This window comes from Lontra canadensis, unplaced genomic scaffold, assembly GCF_010015895.1.
Source record: "Lontra canadensis isolate GAN:19392208 unplaced genomic scaffold, GSC_riverotter_1.0 scaffold23, whole genome shotgun sequence".
In the NCBI taxonomy this organism is placed as follows: domain Eukaryota; kingdom Metazoa; phylum Chordata; class Mammalia; order Carnivora; family Mustelidae; genus Lontra; species Lontra canadensis.
In genome coordinates, this window is record NW_022631017.1 from 5,088,308 (window position 1) to 5,107,287 (window position 18,980).

Below are 18,980 nucleotides of genomic sequence, written 5' to 3' on the forward strand. Positions count from 1 at the left end.
CATTCAAGTGTCTCCACCTGTCAGTGAGCTCCTCCACCAGACACCACAGCCGGTCTCTCCCACCTCCACGGCCTTGGGATAAACCCCTTGGTTGCCTCGGCTTCAGTTTCACAATGTGTCATTCAACAAACGTTAACTAAGCACGTGCTATATTCCAGGCACTGTTCTGGGAGCTAGAGATACAGCAATGAATGAAACAGACAAAAATCTTTGCCTTCACACATTTCCTGCATTCTAGTGAGGGCAGGGGTGGGGCGTGAGTGGTAGGGGGAGAGACAGACAAAAGGGAAAGTAAATTTTAGAGCTACCTGGTCCAAAACAGTAGCCACGAGCCACATGTGTATACTGAGCCCTTGAAATGTGGCTGCTCCCAAATGAGATGCACGATAAGAACAAAGCACGCATCAGATTCAAAGATTTCACACACAAAAAAAGGGAAATCTCTCTTTAATAATTTTTACATTGATTAAATGCTGGAAGTTAGGGTTAAGTAAAATATAGTATTAAAATGAATTTCACCATTTCTTTTGACCTTTTGAAATCTGGCTCCTAGAAAATTCCAAATTACCTGTGTGGCTCACAGGGCAGTTCTCCTAGACAACACTCTTCTAGGATGGGTGAGAAGATGGCACACGTTATGGGGAGAAGAAGGGGTGATAAAAGGAGGATCCAAGTGCAGAGTGAGGAAAGGTTGTCAATTGTAAATGAAGTGGTCAAGGTGGCCTCCCTGAGAAGGTAACAATCCAGGTTGCCAGGATTGGAGAAGAGTGCTCTGGGAAGTGGGGACAGTTAGTTCAAAGGCCCTGAGGTGGGAGAGTGCCCATAGTCTGAGGAACAGAGAGGCCACAGTAGCTGTTGCTGAGTGGCCAAGGGGGTTCAGAAGTCATAGAATCAGGGAAATAAAGGCTGCCCAGATGGTACAGGGCCTTTTCAGGCCATCATAAGGACTTTTATTTTTTTCTATGAGTGAAATAGAGTCTCTGCAGAGTTTTGAGCCAAATGGTGACATGATTTGGCTCACAGTTTCCCAGGCTCACTCTGGCTGTGGTGTGAGAACCAACTTAAAGGGGGTGAGGCTGAAAAAATTAGGGGGCCAGTTCAGAGGCTCCAGCAAATACCCACTTAGGATGACGAGAGCCCCTACTGCACAGGGCTGTGGTGTAGATTCTGAGTTAACCAATGGAAAGCTCTGTAAGGCAGAGACCTAGCCTCCCATCTTCCTCATGGTGTAGCCAGGGGAGGCAGAAGTCGCCACCACCCCCTCAGCACCTCCCCTTGGAGGGAGGCCACAGTCTCCTTTTGGCCTCCCTCCCTCCTGCCTGCCACAATGCTGGGGTACTCCTTCGAAAACCCCTCAATTGCTGCTCATCCCTGACAGGCCAGAGGCTCCTGGCATGGCATTGCAAGCTCACTGCGAGCCAGCCCTGCCTCTCCCCTGCCTCCACACCTCACCCCTGCCCCAGAGTCCCCATTCACACCTTTGCTCATACTGTGCCTTCTGCCTGGGATATCTGCTTCAACCGTTCCCCTCCTTCCCTCCCTGTTCTATCTTCTCCTACCTGTTCTTCAAGGGGCTACAGAGAGGTAATGTCAGGAGAGGACCCCCAGACTCTGCCACCCCCAATACCTCCAGCTGGACAGGTAGCCCCCTCACATGTTATGTATCTTTCTAGTCATGGATTTATAGTTTCTGTGACTCCTCAGCCACCCACCCTCACCAGACCCTTAAGGAGTCCTCTACCCTAGCGTAGCCCCATAAATATGGTTTGAGGGAATAAGAGAGTCAAGAGGAAGTAGATTTGGAAGCTTTGCTTATAAATGCCAAAGACCTAGACAGTGTCTACCCTCGCCAGGACCACAGGAGGGCAGGCCCTCTACAAGGCAGGGCGGGGAGTCCTCTCAGGGGCCACCAGAGCTGCGGGTCTATCTTCCAAGGGCTCAAGGAACTCCAGGACCCACTCTGTAAAATTTAATTACACCCTAGGGTCACAGGGTGCCCGTGAGCACCCCTTGCCACCCCCAGCCTGTTGCAGCCAAGGCCCCATAGCCAACCTTGGCCCTCTCCTGTACCGCAGGCAGCAAGCTCAGACACATGGCCAGTCTCTTCCTCCACCCAGGGACTAGGCCTGGATCACGCAGTTCCTGAAGGCAGCACTGCTCACTGCAGGCCCTGGCTCTTCTCTAGGGTGCTGTTTCTCCCTCCCCCATTGCAGAGCCCCCTCCCTGCACATCATGGCAGAAAGTGGACGGGACGGCACCTGCTCAGCCAGAATGTAAGTGCTGTAACCCCCAGCACAAGAAGGTGGGCCACCCCATCACCTGCAACCCTGGGACCCCTTTCCCAGACCTAAGACAAATGCCATTTTCCCCAAGGGAGGAGGGAAAGGGGGCAGGAGGGAGTCTGGAACAAGGACCCAATGGAGAAGGAGAAACCAGGAGGAGCTTTGAGATCAGAATTAAATTCTTTAATACAAAATGCTTTTTTTAAGATATATCTGTATTTCTTTGTTGTTGTTTAAAAATAAATATGTACTACGGAATATCTCGAAAAACTGTACTAGAGACAAAGATGTGATGTTAATATCTTTTTCCCCCACAATTATTACGGATAAACAGTAGCACCAATAAATAAATGATAACAAATATTAAAATTAAAAAAGGAGAGAGATTTAGTATGTAGAATTCTCTATTTTTTCTTGTTTTGTTTTTACATATAAAAAACAGAATAGCAATGTCTATTTTATCAGAATCACATATATACATAAACATATATATATATATATATATATATATACACACACACACACACACACAAACGCAAGTTGCCAAATATATATATAGTATGTAGATGTATATTGAAACCTTATTTCAAAGGAATGTGTGGTGGGGAGCCAAGGGAAAGGGGAGGGCAGAGCTGAGTGTTAGCAAAATTAAATATCTGTTCAGGACAAGCTAGTGACTGTCACCGATCGGGGAGCTAGAGATTGGAAACATGAATCTTAAAACACAAAGACCAGTACAAATAAGCAAGAGAGAGCAAGAGAGAGAATACATCTCATAAATAGTTGAAATTAAATATTAACCAAGAATACTGAAAAAAACCCTACTCTTTAATTAAATTAACTGTTTTAATTTCTAATTAAAAAGGAATATTAAATAAGTACCGTATATAAAACACGTTCTCTGCCTCCGTGGTGGGCACGTGGATCCTGCCCTGTCTCTCTGTGCCGCGGGAAGGGTGGGGTCTGGGGACAGGGGAGGGGTGAACCACTCACACACACACAGCCAGGTCTCCTGGGGGGACAGAACTAGTGGTTTCAATGGTCTGAGGACATCAGGCCCTCCGGGGCTGCACCGGGGAAGGTGAACTAGGAGAAGGCCAAGGCAGGAGTCCCCTCCTTTGGAGGACAAGCTGCCGCCAAGCGGCCCTTCCCCCACCAATGTCTCTCTTCTTTTCGCCAAGACTTCTGCGTGCAGTGCCCTGGGCCTCTAGGGAGCGAGCGAAGAGCCGGTGAAGGTTGCCCAGTCTCCTGAATCTTCCAGGCAGTGCCCCTGGGGGCAAGATGCCTGTGCAGCATGCGGAGAGGATCCCCAAAGTACAGTAGTGTCCGGAGGCTCCCCAAACTCCTGGTCAGAACCAGTGTCCTCATCCCTGTACCTGCTGTCTGCCCATTTGACTCGGGGTAGAGGCTTGGGGCCAGGGCTGGGTTTGTCGGTGTTCCCAAAAGCAGGCCAAATTTGCCCCCGTGCCCTGGCCACGCACGTTCCCGGGCAGGGAAGGGGACCCTGGCCTTCCTAAGAGTAGGACTGCAAGATCATGCCAGAGTCTCCCCTCCCATCCTCTTCCCTGTTGGGATCTGGGTAGGGGCATTCTCCTCCCAACTCAAGTCCACAGCAGTCAAATACATCCAGTGAAGACACCAATAACATTAGCAATGTTAATTTAAAAAAAAAAAGAATATATATATTTTATATATATAAAATATATATATTTATTTTTATATATATATAATATGTATATATTATATATATATATAAATGTATGTATGTGGGTAGGTGTGTCTACAGGAATCCCAGAAATAAAACTCTCTAATCTTCCGGGCTCGGTGATTTAGCAGCAAGAAAATAAAATGGCGATCCAATTCCAAGAGGGACCGTGCTTGGTCACCTGCCCGGGAATGCTTCTGCCGGAGTCGCGCCCTCCGGACCCAAAGTGCTCTGCGCAGAGTCTCCTCTTCCTTCATGTCAGGTTTCTGGATTGAGGGTTGTTCTGGTGACGGCGATGGTTGGTGTGGTGGTGGTGGCGGCGTGGTTTCTGTAGCGTTCTGAATCAGGCTTTCCCGGTGAGAGGTCTGGTTCCCGAAACCCTGAGGGAGGCTCCTTCCAGCCCGGCTCACCGCCTGGGCTTGTCACATCTGCGGGAGATGGGAAACAGAGGCTGGGGTCAGGGCCGGCCGTGGGGATGCAGTGGTGAGGCAGGCAGCCTCCCCATCCTGGGAGCCCCGAGTCCCCGGCCAAAGCACGGTGCTGCCTCGAGGAGCCCAGCGTGAAGGGAAAGCCAGCCCCTGCGTCCAGGGCACCCCTCTGCCCTCTAGAGCTTACAGTCTAGTTGAGACAGGACAAGGACACAGGGACATGTCATCAGAGGCGACAAATGAATCCACACTCAAAAGTCCCTCCTTGACATTTAAGAGCTGATGGTGACCAGAGTTAGACTGAGTTAGTCAGCGAAGAGTGCCCACAGAGAGATGTGCTTCGACTCTGCCTCTGTGGGGCTGGCTGGCGGGAGACAGTGGGGAGAGCACCCTGACCAGGGGCTAGGGCCAGCTGAAAGGGAGGGGATGCCGGCAAGGTGCTGAGGGACACATCTCCCTTCACCATGTCCTCCCTCTGGTCCTCATTTCTTCAGAACGCTGGCCACAGCGGGCGCCAGGTACCAGGTTGCTGTGTGACTGACACTGGGGAAGACGTGATCATTTCCTGCACTGCTCCTGTCCACCCAGAGGGGATGCCGAGAGCTTTTGTGTCAGGCCCCTACCCCTGGCACTGATCGCCTTTGCCCTTCTCCACTATGAGAGGTTGGAGCAGTCCCTGCCCTTCTCAGAACCCGGTAATGGCATCCTAAGCCCCAAGTTGGGGTCCTGAAACTCCCACGTATGGGGGAAGTCACTGGAGGTTAGCATAACTTCCATTAGCCCCAGGTCACTTCCCACACCCCATCCCAGACAGTCTCTCTGCAGAATAATCCCCACAGAAACCCTAAAATGATAAAGCCCTCACTTTCCCCAAAGCCCCTAGGGCATGTGGAGACCCCTCACTGGGCCCTAGAGTTAGGCAGAGCCCCAAGGCTAGCGCTCACTTTTACTTCCTGTCTTTATGTACCCCCGAGACAGACAGAAGGCTGCACCAAAGCCCCAGGGCCTCATCCCCGGTACCCCATGAACATCCACAGCCACAGGAACATAGGGGGTGGGGAAGGCAGCCACATTTCAAAGACTTTGTTAATGGAGCAACTGGAATGGCTGGGGGGGACCCCAACCCTGCGCGGGCATCCCCACAGAAGCCCCCCTGAGTGACACTCAGGCTGGCCCAGAGGGCTCCTGGCCTTGGAGCAACAGCCTGACTGGTATAAACACCACCAAAGACTTCGAAAGATTGCCAGCCAACCTGTCACAGCTCTGTGCTCCTGACCTTACCCCCTGAACTCAGCCATGTATTCGCTTACATGCTTGACACTTTCTAGGTCCCCACTGTGGTCCAAGGACAGAGCTACAGATGCCTGGAAGGTCACCCGGGTGAACAAAAGCCAGGCCCTCCCGTGGGGTGCTCCCGACCCGCCCATCCTGGAGGCATGTGAAACTAATGTGGGCTGTTTGGGGTTATCATCATGACAAGAACGTATTACAGGTTAACTCTCCTAGGATCCCAGTTTCAGAGGGCCTTGCCCCCTGCCCCGTGAAAGACACTGAGGGGATGAGAAGCCCAGCAGTACAGACTTCAGAGGGTGGTGGCTAGGCCCCCAAGAGCCTTTGCAATTTGTAGATGGCAGCACCCCCTCAGAGCAAGAAGGGCCCTCCGTATTAGTAGCAAGGTAGTAGTAACCACATCAGGACCAACAGCCACCACAGGACACCGCGGGACCACAGGACACAACACTTAGCCCGCGTCCACACCGTCACATGAAGCCACACCAGGCTACCCCCTCAGGCAACCAGGGCAACGTTTGAACAGGCCCCACCAGGCCAGGCCAGCGCCTGCCACCCCCCGCAGGGGCCTCTCGAGCACAGAAGGCAGCAGTCAGTCACCAGGCAGGCAGCTAGAAGCCGAGCAAGCAGCTGGCCCCTCTTGGGTGCGCGTGCGCGCCAGCTCTCTCTCTCTCTCTCTCTCTCTCTCCCCATCTCCGTGTGAAGCCCCTCTCTGACTCCCTTGCCCTCTGGGAACCAACCTGCAAGTACGTTCGTTTAACTCAAGCTGCCTCGCCTTGCAACGTGAGTCTGTGTTTTTGCAGGAACATTTACACGTCTGCGGATCTTGTACAAACAAATGCTTTCTCCGCTCTGAGCAAGGCCCACAGGGACTGCAAAAAGGCAAAAGGAAAGACATCTAAGCTAGAGCGTCAGCAGAGAGAGAGAAAAAAAAAACAAAAAACCATGCAACACCCCCTAACAGTCCGCAGCTGCACCACACCCCCCTCAGCTCACTGGTCCCCCTGCCCTTCCATGCCCTGGAAGGATCCAAGGGCTGCAGCGGAAGACGGAGAGAGCGGCGGAAAGAGGCAGCACTGGCTAGGAAGCCTGCCTGCAGGAAGAGGCAGGCACAGATGGGCAGAGTGCAAGGAGAGGGCCCCCGTAAGGGGGGTACTATCCCCTGGGGACAAATACAAGTCTTGGGCCGCAAGGCCCCAACAGCTACCACCCCAGAAAGAGCACACCTTGACTCTTCACCTGCTGGGGACAGCAATCCGGGCCACCTTCCCCCGTGCCAGGGCTCAGGCCCGGGCCCCTCCACCAAAGGCAGGCTGAAGGAGGGCACCATGGCAGGCCAAGCCCAGAGGCAGCATCCACAGCCAGGCCACCAGTGGCCGAAGGGCCCACCACAGCCTCCAACCCAGAGGAAGAGCCTCCAAACCTATAGGGAGGTTCCCGTGGGTGCCGTGGGTTGGCCGAGTTACAGGGCTTCCCTCCGGAAGCCCCAGGTCCACGAGGATGGGCTGCCGCGCAGTGCCTGACCCCACCCGGCCTCTCCTTCAGCTGACGACAGGCTGCCTCGTGTCATTCGCGCCCCTTCCTCATGCCACATCTGCCCACCCCACCACCCTCAGCTTCCAGACAAGTGCACAAGCCCAGAGCAGTGGAAACCAGTTGAGTGAGAAGGCACCAGTGCCTGGCACCCATGCCAAATGGGCCCGCCACCAGTGCCCAGTGGGTGAGGGAAAGGCGGTGCCCAGCCAAGCCAGAGTCCCCCCCCCACCCGAATCCTCTGGGTCCACTCTGCCCGCCTGCCCACCCATCCCAACCCTGGACCAGCCAGCCACGCCACCACCGAGTCTAGCCACTGGTGCCAATTAGTGGAGTGAGAGTGAGAGAGAGCCACTGCGGGGAGAGGCGGAGGAGAGCTGGGGGGGGGGCCGGGGGAGCAGGGTTAGGGGTCCCGCCGGCAGGAGTCTGACTGGGGGCCAGGGAGGCTCCAGGCATTGAGACAGCGGAGGTACCACGTACACGCTCCAGGGTTTATACCGGGATTTCTTGCGCTTTCTTTTTTGCCCCTTTCCCTTTCCTCGAATTGATTTTCTGGAAAATAAAAAAACAGAGACAGACAAAGAGAGAGCAAGGAGGAAGGGGAAAGGAAAAGAAGCAACAAGGAGGGCAGGGTTCGGGACGCACTCCCTGGAACAAGGCATCGGGAGGCCAGCGGGCTCCAGGAAAGGGCCTGCACATGCGCGCGCGCGCACACACACACGCACACGCAGGCTGGGGCAGCTGGCATGCAATGGCTCCTTCTTCTCCCTTTGGCCTCCCTGGGGAGACCCGTCCAGCCTCCAGCAATGCTCTGTGCTGGGAGCAGAGGCTGGGTGGAGGACACAGGACTCAAAGGCCTGCATACTCGTGGCAGCTCCTGGTCCCAGGCAAGGACCTGTCGGCAGGCTCTGGGGCCAGCAACCCTGGGCAGGTTTGACCCTGAAGGTCGGGCGGTGGGGCGGCGGCGGCTATAAAATGTAGGCCAGAGTTTGGAGAGACCTGATTTGATGGGGGTAGGAGTCAGGGCCCAGGCTGTGCTCCAGGCACCTTCTGCCTTCATTTCCAAGTGCACTAGCAAAGGGGTCCCTGAGGGCCCTGCCTCCACAGATCCTGGTGTGGGAGAGCAGCTACCCTGGGAGCTGGCACAGACCCAGGGGCGGCACGTGAAAGGCGCCAGCCTGCCCAGCTATATCCTGGGCCGAGAGGCAGAGATGGGTGTCCTCAGAGCCCCAGGCAGGCGGTAGGGTGGGGTGGGAGTTAGGAAGGCACGGGAGGAGGGGCCTGGGCGTTACTTGGCAGGAAGTCCTCTCCCCAGCCTGTCAAAGCCTGCTACACCATCTCACCAGACTCTCTTCCGAGCCCATGCGAGCCCCCCACTCTCCCTGTGGGCAAAGCAGACATTTGGGAAATAGGCAAGGGGGGGCAGGCTGAAGCCTGTTCCCCTCAAGGGAACCAGCACTCTCCACACCTGCCAGGCCAGAGGGTGCCCAGAGTGTCTGCCATGGGGGAAGAAATGAGGAGGAAGGGACTGAGGAGAGGGGCAAAACAGCTCCCCTAGGAGAAAGCACTGGGAAGGCAGGAGGTCTACACACACAAATACACATTCTCTCTCTCTCTCTCTCTCTCTCTCTCTCTCTAAGCCTAGTCTCCCAAATCGCTGCTCTGGGAGCAACAGCAATCCTGGAAGTTGGGGACTCAGGGAAGAGGGAAGGGGTTGAGGCCCCAGAGTTTCGGAGTCCCCAGAGCTTTGGGGGCAGACGGGATGGTGAGGGAGGGGAGGAAAGGGCACAGTTGCTCTCTCTCATTCTCTTTCCCTGCAGGCTAGTCCCTAGACCTCACCAGGTCTCAAAGGCCCACTGCCCCCAGACTGTGCCCCCCTGCTCCATCCTGACCCAGCCCTCCACACGGAACAACTAGAAGCCTCAGAAAATGACCAACTGTCAACTCATTTCTCCCTGGCCAGGGAGGGCTGAGTGGCTCTGACCCACCCTCCTCCTACAGGGCATCACCCAGAAAACATATCAGCCGGCCCCCAAGTCCAATCACACCACCGGAGCAACCACTGTGAGAGGCCGTCCCCTCTGACACACAGAAGCTGGCCTCTTTGCTACCCGCTCCCTCTCCCCACTGTGCATGATGGGAGACTAGAGCAGGCCGGGGAGGCCATGTCCACACAGCCCCCCAGCACACCAAAACTGCAAGTCCCAGCCAGGAAGGACCTGGAGACCTGGAATGTGTGGTCTCTCCTACAGGAAGCTCCAGGCTCCAGACTGGGGTTTTGCCCCTAATCCTAGAGCTATAATCCTCGAGTTTGCTCCAACCCCCTCCTGCCACCACAAGTCTTCGGTGAGGCCAACTCCCTGACCCGGTGAAGCCATCAGACCCCCTGAGAGAGGAAGCCAAGAGCCCCAACCAAGATAACCGGCCAAGGAGAGGGAGAGGAGCTAAAGTCATGTCCACTTACTTTTCTTGCCTTGCTCTATCTTTCTTTGGTCTGCAGTGGGCAGAGAAAAAGAAAAGAACAAAACAGAGAGGGATTCAGACGGTGATGCTGACAAAGGTAGTAACATATTATTTATGACACATCAATGCAGTTTTAATCCCTTTACATAAAATAACTCAAACCTTCCAACAACATTATGAGAGACATCCTATGGTTGTACCCATTTGACAGATGTAGAAACTGAGGCACCATGAAGTAAAATTAAAATGCCCAAGGTTCCACAGTTCCAAGAGAGAAATGGCTAGCAAGTGTAACATGCTTAGCCCTCCCACTGTCTGCTGAACGAGCAAATCCGTGCCTCTGTCCTCACCTGCATTCACATTTGCTGTGCTGTAGGAAACTCATCTCCCCTATGTGCTGGCCTTGATGAGGTTTGATCCGCATAATCTAGAGGGAAAGGAAGCAGATCACAGAGGTCAGTGACCCAGCCAGCCATACCCAGATGGGACACCCCGTGGCTCTTGCCACTTAGCACCAGGGGTTCTACAGAGCAGGGGTGGGGGCAGAGGGAGGAGGGACCTGGGGCTCTACCAGAAAGAGCCTCAGGCCCACCCCCACTCCCCTGACTCCCCAGACCCTGCTGACCTCAAGGAGCCCCCGCTCTTCCTGGGGGCAGGCGTGGCTGCACGGGTTGGCCAGGCTGGGAATTTGAGTCCTGGGTTCTTGCTGGTCCCCTCCCCTCCCCTCCTGTTAGCCCCTCTAGACCTCACCCTGACCCCTAGTTGCTACCCAAGAGCTACCTTCCCTGGGGTCTCAGAGCTCCCTCCCACCCTGTCCGGCCTGAGATGTGCCCTGTCACTGGGCAGCAGCAAACGATGTCCTTTGAACACTCTCCATGTGCCAGGCTCATCCAGCACCCCAAACAGAGCCCCCAAGGAGGAGGTGCCCTCTTCTTCCAAGAGAAGAGGAGAGGGGCACCTGTCACAGGTATGAGCCCCTCCTGAGCCCAGGGGCAAAGGTCGGGGGGAGGAGGAGGCAGCAGGGACTTGTGGGGAACCCCAAACCAGAAAATGCAGGCATCTTTTCCCCCAAAGGGGCAAGACCCCCCACACCTTGCCGTAACTGACTTAGGGACAGGCGCTGAGCAAGGCAAGTCTGGCTCTCCTCTTAAGAGCTGCCCAGGAAAAGGCCGGGGAGCACCTGTTCCAAAGTCTAACCCCTGCTGCCCCCGCCCCCTGTCCCGCCCCCACCCCCACTCCCCACAGATGCCCACCTGCATGGTGATGTTGAACTCCTCAGTGGGCACGCACTCCAGGCCCTCATCATTACAACAGCCCCCACACCGCATCAGGGGCACACAGGATGGCTTGAAGATGTACTCGATCTCGTCGGGGTACTCCTGGAAGATGTCCACCAGGGTCTCAATGGGACGGCAGTAGCTGCGCTGGTAGACATCCATGAACTTCACCACTGCATGGGATGGGGTGACACATGAGCCCCGCTGGTCACACGGGAGATGGCCGGCCCCTATCTCCCCCGAGCTTCAGAGGCAACCCCATGGGGTTCCTACAAGGTACCCCCTACTGGGGTACCAGCCCTTCCCAAAGTCTAGCTGAAGTCCCTCCAGTTGTGTGCTTGACATCCTTCCCTAAGCTTTCCCCCGTGGGCACTGATGAAGGTCTGGTTCTATTCCAAAGTGATCACACGAGGCTGTCGGGTCCTGAGGAAGATGGTCTGCCATATCTGACCCACTGCCTCGCCATGACCACCGAGCCAATTCGTGGGTCAACCTTGACGCCAGGGCACAGTCTGAGGACAAGTATACTTGTCGGGGTTGGGGGAGAGGGGTGATCTAAGTTTTCCATGAAAGGAGGAAGAGCCAGCTTGGCAAACCTACTCCCCATTTCCCTACAATTTCTGCCACATGAACCACCATGCCAACAACCGCTGAACAAGAAGGACTTATCATAAGGTGGGCATTGTGTGCTGTCATCCCTGGTTTTCATGGCCAATAGTATGAGGTTCCAGTAGGAACCCCATTTTACAAAGGGGGACCTGGAGGTTCCGAGGGGCTGAGGAACTTGCCCCAGGCCCACACTTCTGAACAGCTCTGATCAAAGCCTTCCCAGGACAAATTATGTGGAAGCATGGTCGGGGGAGCACTTTGCCACCTGCCAGACCCCTCCCCAGACACGGGCTGGGGAGGCAGTGAGCATCAGCACAGGGGCCGGGCCTGCCTGGAATCAGCAGGTGGCAGCGGGTGGGCACTCTGCAGGCCCAGCCACCCCGATAACCCTGCCCGCCCCAGAGGGCAAACTGCTTGCATCATGGAAAACACGGTGCTGCCGTTGCAGCCGCAGAGCACTTCTAGAAGCTGATCTGGAGGGAGAGCAGGGTAAAGACAGCTTCCCAGGCTGGCCATGGAGCCTGTGGTGCACTGGAGCATGAAGGGGTAATTCTAGGCCACAGGGGCGGGGCCCTGGAGAACAGATATACTCAGGACCTGGAATGATGGTTCCCAGTTGTGGCCCAGCCTGTCACTCTCCATCACACACACATACACACACACACACACACACACCCTACTACCACAAAGTAATCCTCTCCCTGAAATGCTTCCCCGCCCCGCTTCCCCTCTGCACGGGAGGAAGAAGTGGCATCCAGGCTGTGAAGAAGTCCAGGCACTAGCCATGACTTGGTGTGTAACCTTGGGCCAGTCCCTCCCCTCTCTGGCCCTCAGACTGCTCATCTGTATAAGTGGGCTGGGCAGATCCTCAAAGACACTGAAACTGAGACTGAAAATGTGGGGTTTTGTATCCCATTTCCAGCTCTGAGAACAGGTGCTCTTTCTCAGCCCAGATAACACAAGGCTTGGAACCTCACCCCCAAGTCATCTGAAGCGCAACCCCCTGGCCTGCCTTTCCCCAGGGACTGTGGCTGAGCCTCCTCTTCCCTTCAGAGGGTAAAGGAAGATGAACCTGAGTGTTATCTATATAATAGGGAGGTTGAGAACTGGGGGAGCTGAGGGGCAGGGAGGGGAGGGCCACAGGTGTGCAAATAGCAAGGGAGGAGGAAGGGGCTCCCAGCCAGTCCCTGGCCCTGTCTGAGATTTACTACCCCTCTGCAGACAACAGACACAGAATTCTCCTCCAGCCTCGAAAGGGTTAAGGTCAAGCACCATCAGAAAGAGTACAGACGAGATCGGGGATCTGAAGTAGCCCTTTTCTAAGCCAAGCCCCTATCGAAGAAGAGGACTAATCAAGAAATCCTGACCTAGGCGTGCCTGGGAGGCTCAGTGGGTTAAGCCTCTGCCTTTGGCTCAGGTCATGATCCCAGGGTCCTGGGATGGAGCCCCCCGCATCGGGCTCTCTGCTGGGCGGGGAGCCTGCTTCCCCCGCCCTCTCTGTCTGCCTCTCTGCCTACTTGTGATCTCTGTCAAATAAGTTAATAAAATCTTAAAAAAAAAAAAGGAAGAAAGAAATCTTGACCTGACACTTCGTCATGGTTGAGAACAGAGATGGCCCAGGCTTTGTGACCCCAACCAGGACAAGAAGAGAGCAGGAAGGTCTGCTCTGGACTGTGGCAGCTGGTAGCTGAGGGTAAAAAGTCACAGACTAGGGATTCCTTGGAAAAGCTCCCTGGAATCCTCAAGGGCCACAGGAGAGAGGTCGAGGGAGCAACTTCGGACCCCATCCCCTTCGGACCCCAGCCACCACCCCCAAAGGAAGCCGGCCAACTTCTGCCCAGGCCACGGACATGCATCAACTCCCACGACAAGCTTTCTTGCTTTTCCTTACTTCTTGAAGACAATCTTGTCCCCAGGAAACAAAGACCATTTGTCTTGCCTCTCCCAGAACACAGAGACCACCGGGAGGCTGATGGGGGGGTGGGTCCCCACTGGCAGCCAGGAGCCTCTGGGGGCCACAGGCTGTGGAGTGGCCAGGAAGCCAGGCCCTGGGCCAAGGAAAGAGCTCCTGAGTGAAGAGGGAGGTGGAACTAGCCGGGCATCACCCCTGCCCAGGGAGTGCCAACACCACCCCTGGCCACCACCCTGGGCCACAGTGGGTTTGGGGCTGGAAAACTCGCCGGAAGACCTGGGGGGCCTTCCCACCTCAGAGGTGGGGAGTTGGGGGAGTGGCATCAGGCACTTCTCTCCCCAGAATGGAGCAGAGGCTGCATTCAGTGAGGGGGGTGGGGGGGGAGCCAGGGCTTCCCTAGAGAAATGGGAGGATCCCTACTCCAAACCACAGGAACAAAAGGCAGGCTGACTCTTAGTTGGGCAGGGGGCGGGGCACCTGGGAGCTACAGCCAGCCCTCTGCTGGCCCAGGAGGGAAGTTCACAGCACCCAAACCTATCCCACCCAGAGGGCAGAGGGAGACGGCAGGGCCTTCTCTCCAACCCCAAAGGAATACAGGCTGTGGGGGCAGGGGGTTCTCAGGAAGTTGGGCCCTCTGGAACTCCAGCTCACGCACAGCCAATCTGCTGGACAGCCAGGGGCACAGCCCCCTCCACGCAGACCCCACAGGTGTGAAAAGGCTGGGCTGGATGAGACATGACATAGTCTATCCAGACTCCCCTCGGGGCAGGTGGGACAAGGGACACCTCCTGCAACACCTGGGATCTTTGAACACTGTCTTCCTGGCCTGTGCTCACTGCTCCCTCTCCAAATAAAATTTTACTGGAAAGACCAGAAGGAAAAGACAGCAAGTTCTATTTCTAACAGAGACCTGACCCTTCCCCCCGCCCCCCGCCCCGGTCCCATGGCCACAGACTTGAAAGAAAGGGATCGGGCCTCCCCACCCCTCCCCTGGGGAGACAGGATACCCCTCCAAGGGCCAGAGGGACTCACCTTCGTGGGGTTTGTGCTCTCCTTCTGCCATGGGTGCAGCCTGGGACCACTGAGGACAAAACAAAGAGCAAGGCACGGGCATAAGCAGGGATGGAGAGGCCCAGCCACACGCCTGGACAGCAGCCTCTGGCTTCTCTGAGGCTTCTGAGAGGAACAAGGCACCTGCCCGGCTCCCCAGAGCAGAGAGCATGCCCACTATCCCCTGCAAGTTCCAGTTGGGACAGAAGAGAAAGAATGACCCGCTATGGGGGATCTGGGGGGGGGACAGAGAACTGAAAACACAAGAGGAAAATACCAGAATGCTGTGAGGCCTGGGTCCCCACCCCTTCCCCACATTTCCCTCCCCGCCTCTCACTGGCCCACTGCTGAGTTCAGTGAATTTTCTCAGTCCCCCTGACTCCCTGGTCCAAAGCCACGGGTAAGTAGTAAGGTCAAACAGGAGGACAAATTTGGACTGGAGCAGGAAGGAAGGACTGGGGGCGAGAAAAACAACATGGTGACCTTCTCCTGCTGACATGACAAATACCAGGGTGAGCTGGTGCTGGGGAAGGAGGAGGGTGCAGAAGAACGAAGGGCGCCAACCACCCTCCCCCATCCAAACTCCTCTGCTCTCTGGAGTTTTCAGCAAATATCCTCTGGTATATTCAGCAAAGCCACAGGTTGCCTAGAAGGGAAAACCAGGGAGGAAACCCTGGGGGTGGGCAGAGCCCCATTTCTCCCAGCACACAGACCTCCGGGAGCCAGAATGTACCTCCAAAGCCCGGAGCCTCACACTCCCACCTTGTTCCCTGGTTTCTTCTGCCTCCCGGACTGAGGGGGGTTGGGGTCCAGAGTCCCTCTCCGCTAGCTCGGCACTTTTCCTCCAATGCAACCAGCAAAGCCTTTATGCCTTAGCACTGCCCAGCCCCTAGGGGGCCCCCTGCACTACCCAGCCTTGAGGCCTCCCCTAGCCCTAGCCATCCTCCCTACCCCCACCAGATCATTCCTTCCCTCCCCAGAAGCTGTGAAGGTCAACATGCCCAACCATGTGGACCTGACAGCTCTGAGAAGGCAAAAGCTTCTCCCCACCCTTCCAGAGGGCCTCCGATTCTCACCAGCTGCCCACCCCACCTGCCCTTCTTTGGGGACATATTCCAAGCAGCAGAGCCGTACACCAGCCCGTGGAACTGCAGACCCCACTGACAAACTGTCTCCTTCCCACACACCCCCAATGCACCCTGGATCTCAGAGTCTTTCCCCAGAGGCAAGGTCAGATAACAGTTTCCAGGATCCCAGCTGGGCAGCCTCCCACAACACCTCCCTCAGGGACCCCCAGGGTCTCCACCTTAGCTCCTGGCCCATCTCTGAGATACCCCCTGGTTTCCTTCTGCCAACATTCTCTCTGTGCCCTCCACTCCTCCTGGGCCCCCATGAGAAAGGGGGACAGAAATTTAACCCCCTCCAAGGCCAGGGGGCACTGGGAGGGGCTGTTCTGGGCAGGGAGGGACCAGGTGCCCTTCTCTGGGGGCCTCTGAAGGTCACACTGTGGCCAGGCCGCCACTCCTCCCCCTCTCCCTCCCCCCCCAACTAGGAGGCCTGGAGCCAAGGCCTTTGTGCCAGGGTCTGAGGCACCCAGGGTGCAGCAGGGACCCCAGCCCATTTCTTTCTCTCTGCCTCTCTCCAAGGGGAGACTCTGTGGCCGATGTAAGGTGTAAGGGAAAAGTGTCAAGGGCCCCTTAGGTGGCTCTGAGAAGCGAGCTGGGTGGGCAAGTTTTAGAGTTCCAAAAAACCACCTGCTCCTGCTTGGAGACCCCATTTCACCAGGACAACGTGTGTTTGCAAGGCTGGAAGAGCTCCTTCCAAAAGGGGTGGGGGGCGGGGGGGAAGCTGGTCCCACAATGCCCACGTTACAGCAAATTTTAACCCATTTTTCCAAAAAGTGTAAAGTGGGGTAATGACACTCTTTTCATTCCTACCTTAGGCCACCCCCATAAAAGCTAAACCACGGCTCGGAAGTGTGGGGGAGGGGAGCAAAGCGGACTGTCACCAAGTGGGGACTTTAGGTAGTCTGACAAAGCACCAGGGTGGACCCCTGCGACCTGACCTCTGACAACGATCATCCTTTTCCTGGCCTCTGGGGTCGGAGAGGGGTTACACGGGTCTTCTCAGCAGAGGGGAGTAAAAAATAGAAGGGTGGCAGGGGCTTCTCTCCACGTCAGGGAGGAAATGGGGAAAGGGCATCAAGAAATCCGTCCCAGCACAGGAAGGGGCTAGGGGCTGGGGACAGTGGAGAAGACGTATGGGGTGGCTCTCCGCGTCCCCCGGCTAGGGATACCTCGAGAGGTCACCTTCCCGCGGAGGGCCGGCGGGGGGAGGGGCGCCGCTTGCCGCCCGGGTCTCCCCGCTCGGGGCCGCCGAGGCTCAGGGAACACGCGGCCGGCCAGGCCCGGGCTGATGTAATCGGCTCCGCGCCGCGCGCGCCCGGCCGGGCGGGGGAGGGCGGGCACCGAGCTGGACGCGAGCGGGAACGGGCGGGGGTGCCTCCGCGCAGGTGGCCCGGCGGAGACCGGGGGTCCCCTCGGCAATCCACCCCGAAACTTTTCTCAAACTCGTGGCGAGGGCCTAAGAGATCGAGAGCCAGTGACAGCAAGCCCCCTCTCTCTCGCCCGCGCCCTGCCCCCTCCACGCTCTCTGCCCTCCCTCGGTCCAAGGTCCGGGCACCCCCCTGCCCACTGGGCTCTGGCTCCCGCCCCCGCTGCCCGGACTTCCAGTTTGTCCGGGACCAGCGGCCAGGAGCAAACTTCAGCTGCCCGCGGCAGCGCAAGCCCAGCCCCTTCGGCCTCCTCCTCTGGCTCCCGCCCTCCGCTGGTCGGCCCAGATCGTACGTGCGGTGACTCTGGTGGGTGGGCAGGGCCCGCGTGGGCGGTGAGATTCTATCCCGGTGCCCTCCCACCTAGCGCGCGCCCCCTCCCCCTACATGTACGAGGATCGAGGGGGAAGCCACGCGCCGGGTGCCCAAGGACCCGCGTGGGGTACGGAGCCCCCACGCGCGCGCTCGCACGCACGTCCCCAGCCGGGAGAGGCGCTCGCAGCGGCCCGCGACGCCTGGTGGGTACGGCCGCTTACCTTGGCATGGTGGAGGTAGAGCAGCAAGGCAAGGCTCCAATGCACCCAAGAGAGCAGAAAGTTCATGGTTTCGGAGGCCCGGCCGGAGCCGGCGCGGCTCGCGCTCCCTCTCCGGCTCGGGCTGCGGGGCGGCCCGCTCTCTTCGGCGCCTAGGCGGTCTCCTCTTCCTCCCGAAGCCGAGGCCCGGGCCAGGGCCTGGGGCGCGCGCGCGGCTGGAGCACTGTCTGCGCACACAGCCGCCTCACCCGTCCATGAGCCCGGCTTCCGAGCTCCAAGTCGCCACCGCGGCCCCCTCTCCTCTTCCTTCTCTTCTTCTTCCTCCTCCCCCTCCTCCGACTGCGGCTCCTCCCGGCCCGAGCTAGCACTTCTCCCGGTTCCGCTCGGCTCGGCTGCCCCGGCGCGGACCACGGCTCCTCCGGAGCGGGAACAACCCAGAAGTTGGACGAAAAGTTTCACTGCAACGCCGCGAGCCCCGACCCCCTCCACCCCGCCTCCAGGCGCGGGCTCCGGCTCTTGCCCGCGGCTCGTCGCCGCGTCCACCCTCGGCCGCCCGCCGGGGAGGAGGTGGGAGTTGGGGCGGGGGGCGGTGTCTGTCTGTCTGTCCGTCAGCGCTGCTGGTCCGATGCGGGATCCCGAGGGGGAGGGCTCACGCCGCGCTCTGGCGGTCACCCCCAAAAGCAGGTCACTCACTTTGACCCTGTCCCTGTCGTTGCTCGCTTCGCCCGCGCGCGCTCTCTGACCCCGTCTCTCTCTCTCTTCCTCGACTTCTCTTCTGGAGCTCTTGCTACCTCTTTCTTCTCTCTGCAGGTTTCCAAAATCCGAAGTGATTGGGGGAAGTAAAGGAGCGATCTCCCCAAACGGTCGGCCCGATTTTAGCGGGGAATGGAAAGCAAAAAATAAATTAAAACGGGAAAGAATGTGGATTTTAAAATTGCTGAAGAAAAAAAGAGGAGGGTAAACCCTGGAAAAATGAATATCAAATTCCAGTGCGGAGACCCCTGGCCGGTGACCCCGCCGGTTCGTCCGCCTCGCCGCTGCGTCTCCCGACCCAGCGCCGCTGCCGCCGGTTCCACTCGCCCCCCACGCCGCGGCCTCCTTGCAGCCCCGCTGCCCCAAGCCTCTGCGCTCCCTACCACTAGCGGCCGCTTAAAATAGGCTAAGCCCCGCCTTTGGCACGCCCTGGGGCGGGGCCAGGCCCAGTGTCTGCGCCTCTCGGACTGCCCCGCACGCCCCTCGGGCCTTCCCGGGGGACGTGTAGCAAAGCCTGCACCCCCCCGCCGCCAGTGAAGGGAAGCTCGACCCCCACCTAGGTTCACAGCCTGAAAATTGACCAGCCCCCCTTTG

At 57.4% G+C, this 18,980-nt stretch overlaps 1 protein-coding gene across 1 annotated transcript in view; it reads right to left on the reverse strand.

Moving 5' to 3' along the window:
• Window positions 1–2,443: 2,443 nt before the first annotated feature.
• Window positions 2,444–18,980, reverse strand: part of VEGFA (vascular endothelial growth factor A) — a 70,320-nt gene continuing 53,783 nt past the window's right edge. Inside the window, exons 4-11 of the mRNA XM_032861948.1 lie at window positions 17,637–18,765; window positions 14,532–14,580; window positions 10,955–11,151; window positions 10,052–10,128; window positions 9,703–9,732; window positions 7,719–7,790; window positions 6,446–6,577; window positions 2,444–4,415 (exon numbers count right to left, since the gene is read on the reverse strand). Of these exons, the coding sequence (XP_032717839.1) occupies window positions 4,394–4,415; window positions 6,446–6,577; window positions 7,719–7,790; window positions 9,703–9,732; window positions 10,052–10,128; window positions 10,955–11,151; window positions 14,532–14,580; window positions 17,637–18,765 (1,708 nt within the window). The 3' untranslated portion in view covers window positions 2,444–4,393. The remainder of the gene's footprint in view (window positions 4,416–6,445; window positions 6,578–7,718; window positions 7,791–9,702; window positions 9,733–10,051; window positions 10,129–10,954; window positions 11,152–14,531; window positions 14,581–17,636; window positions 18,766–18,980) is intronic.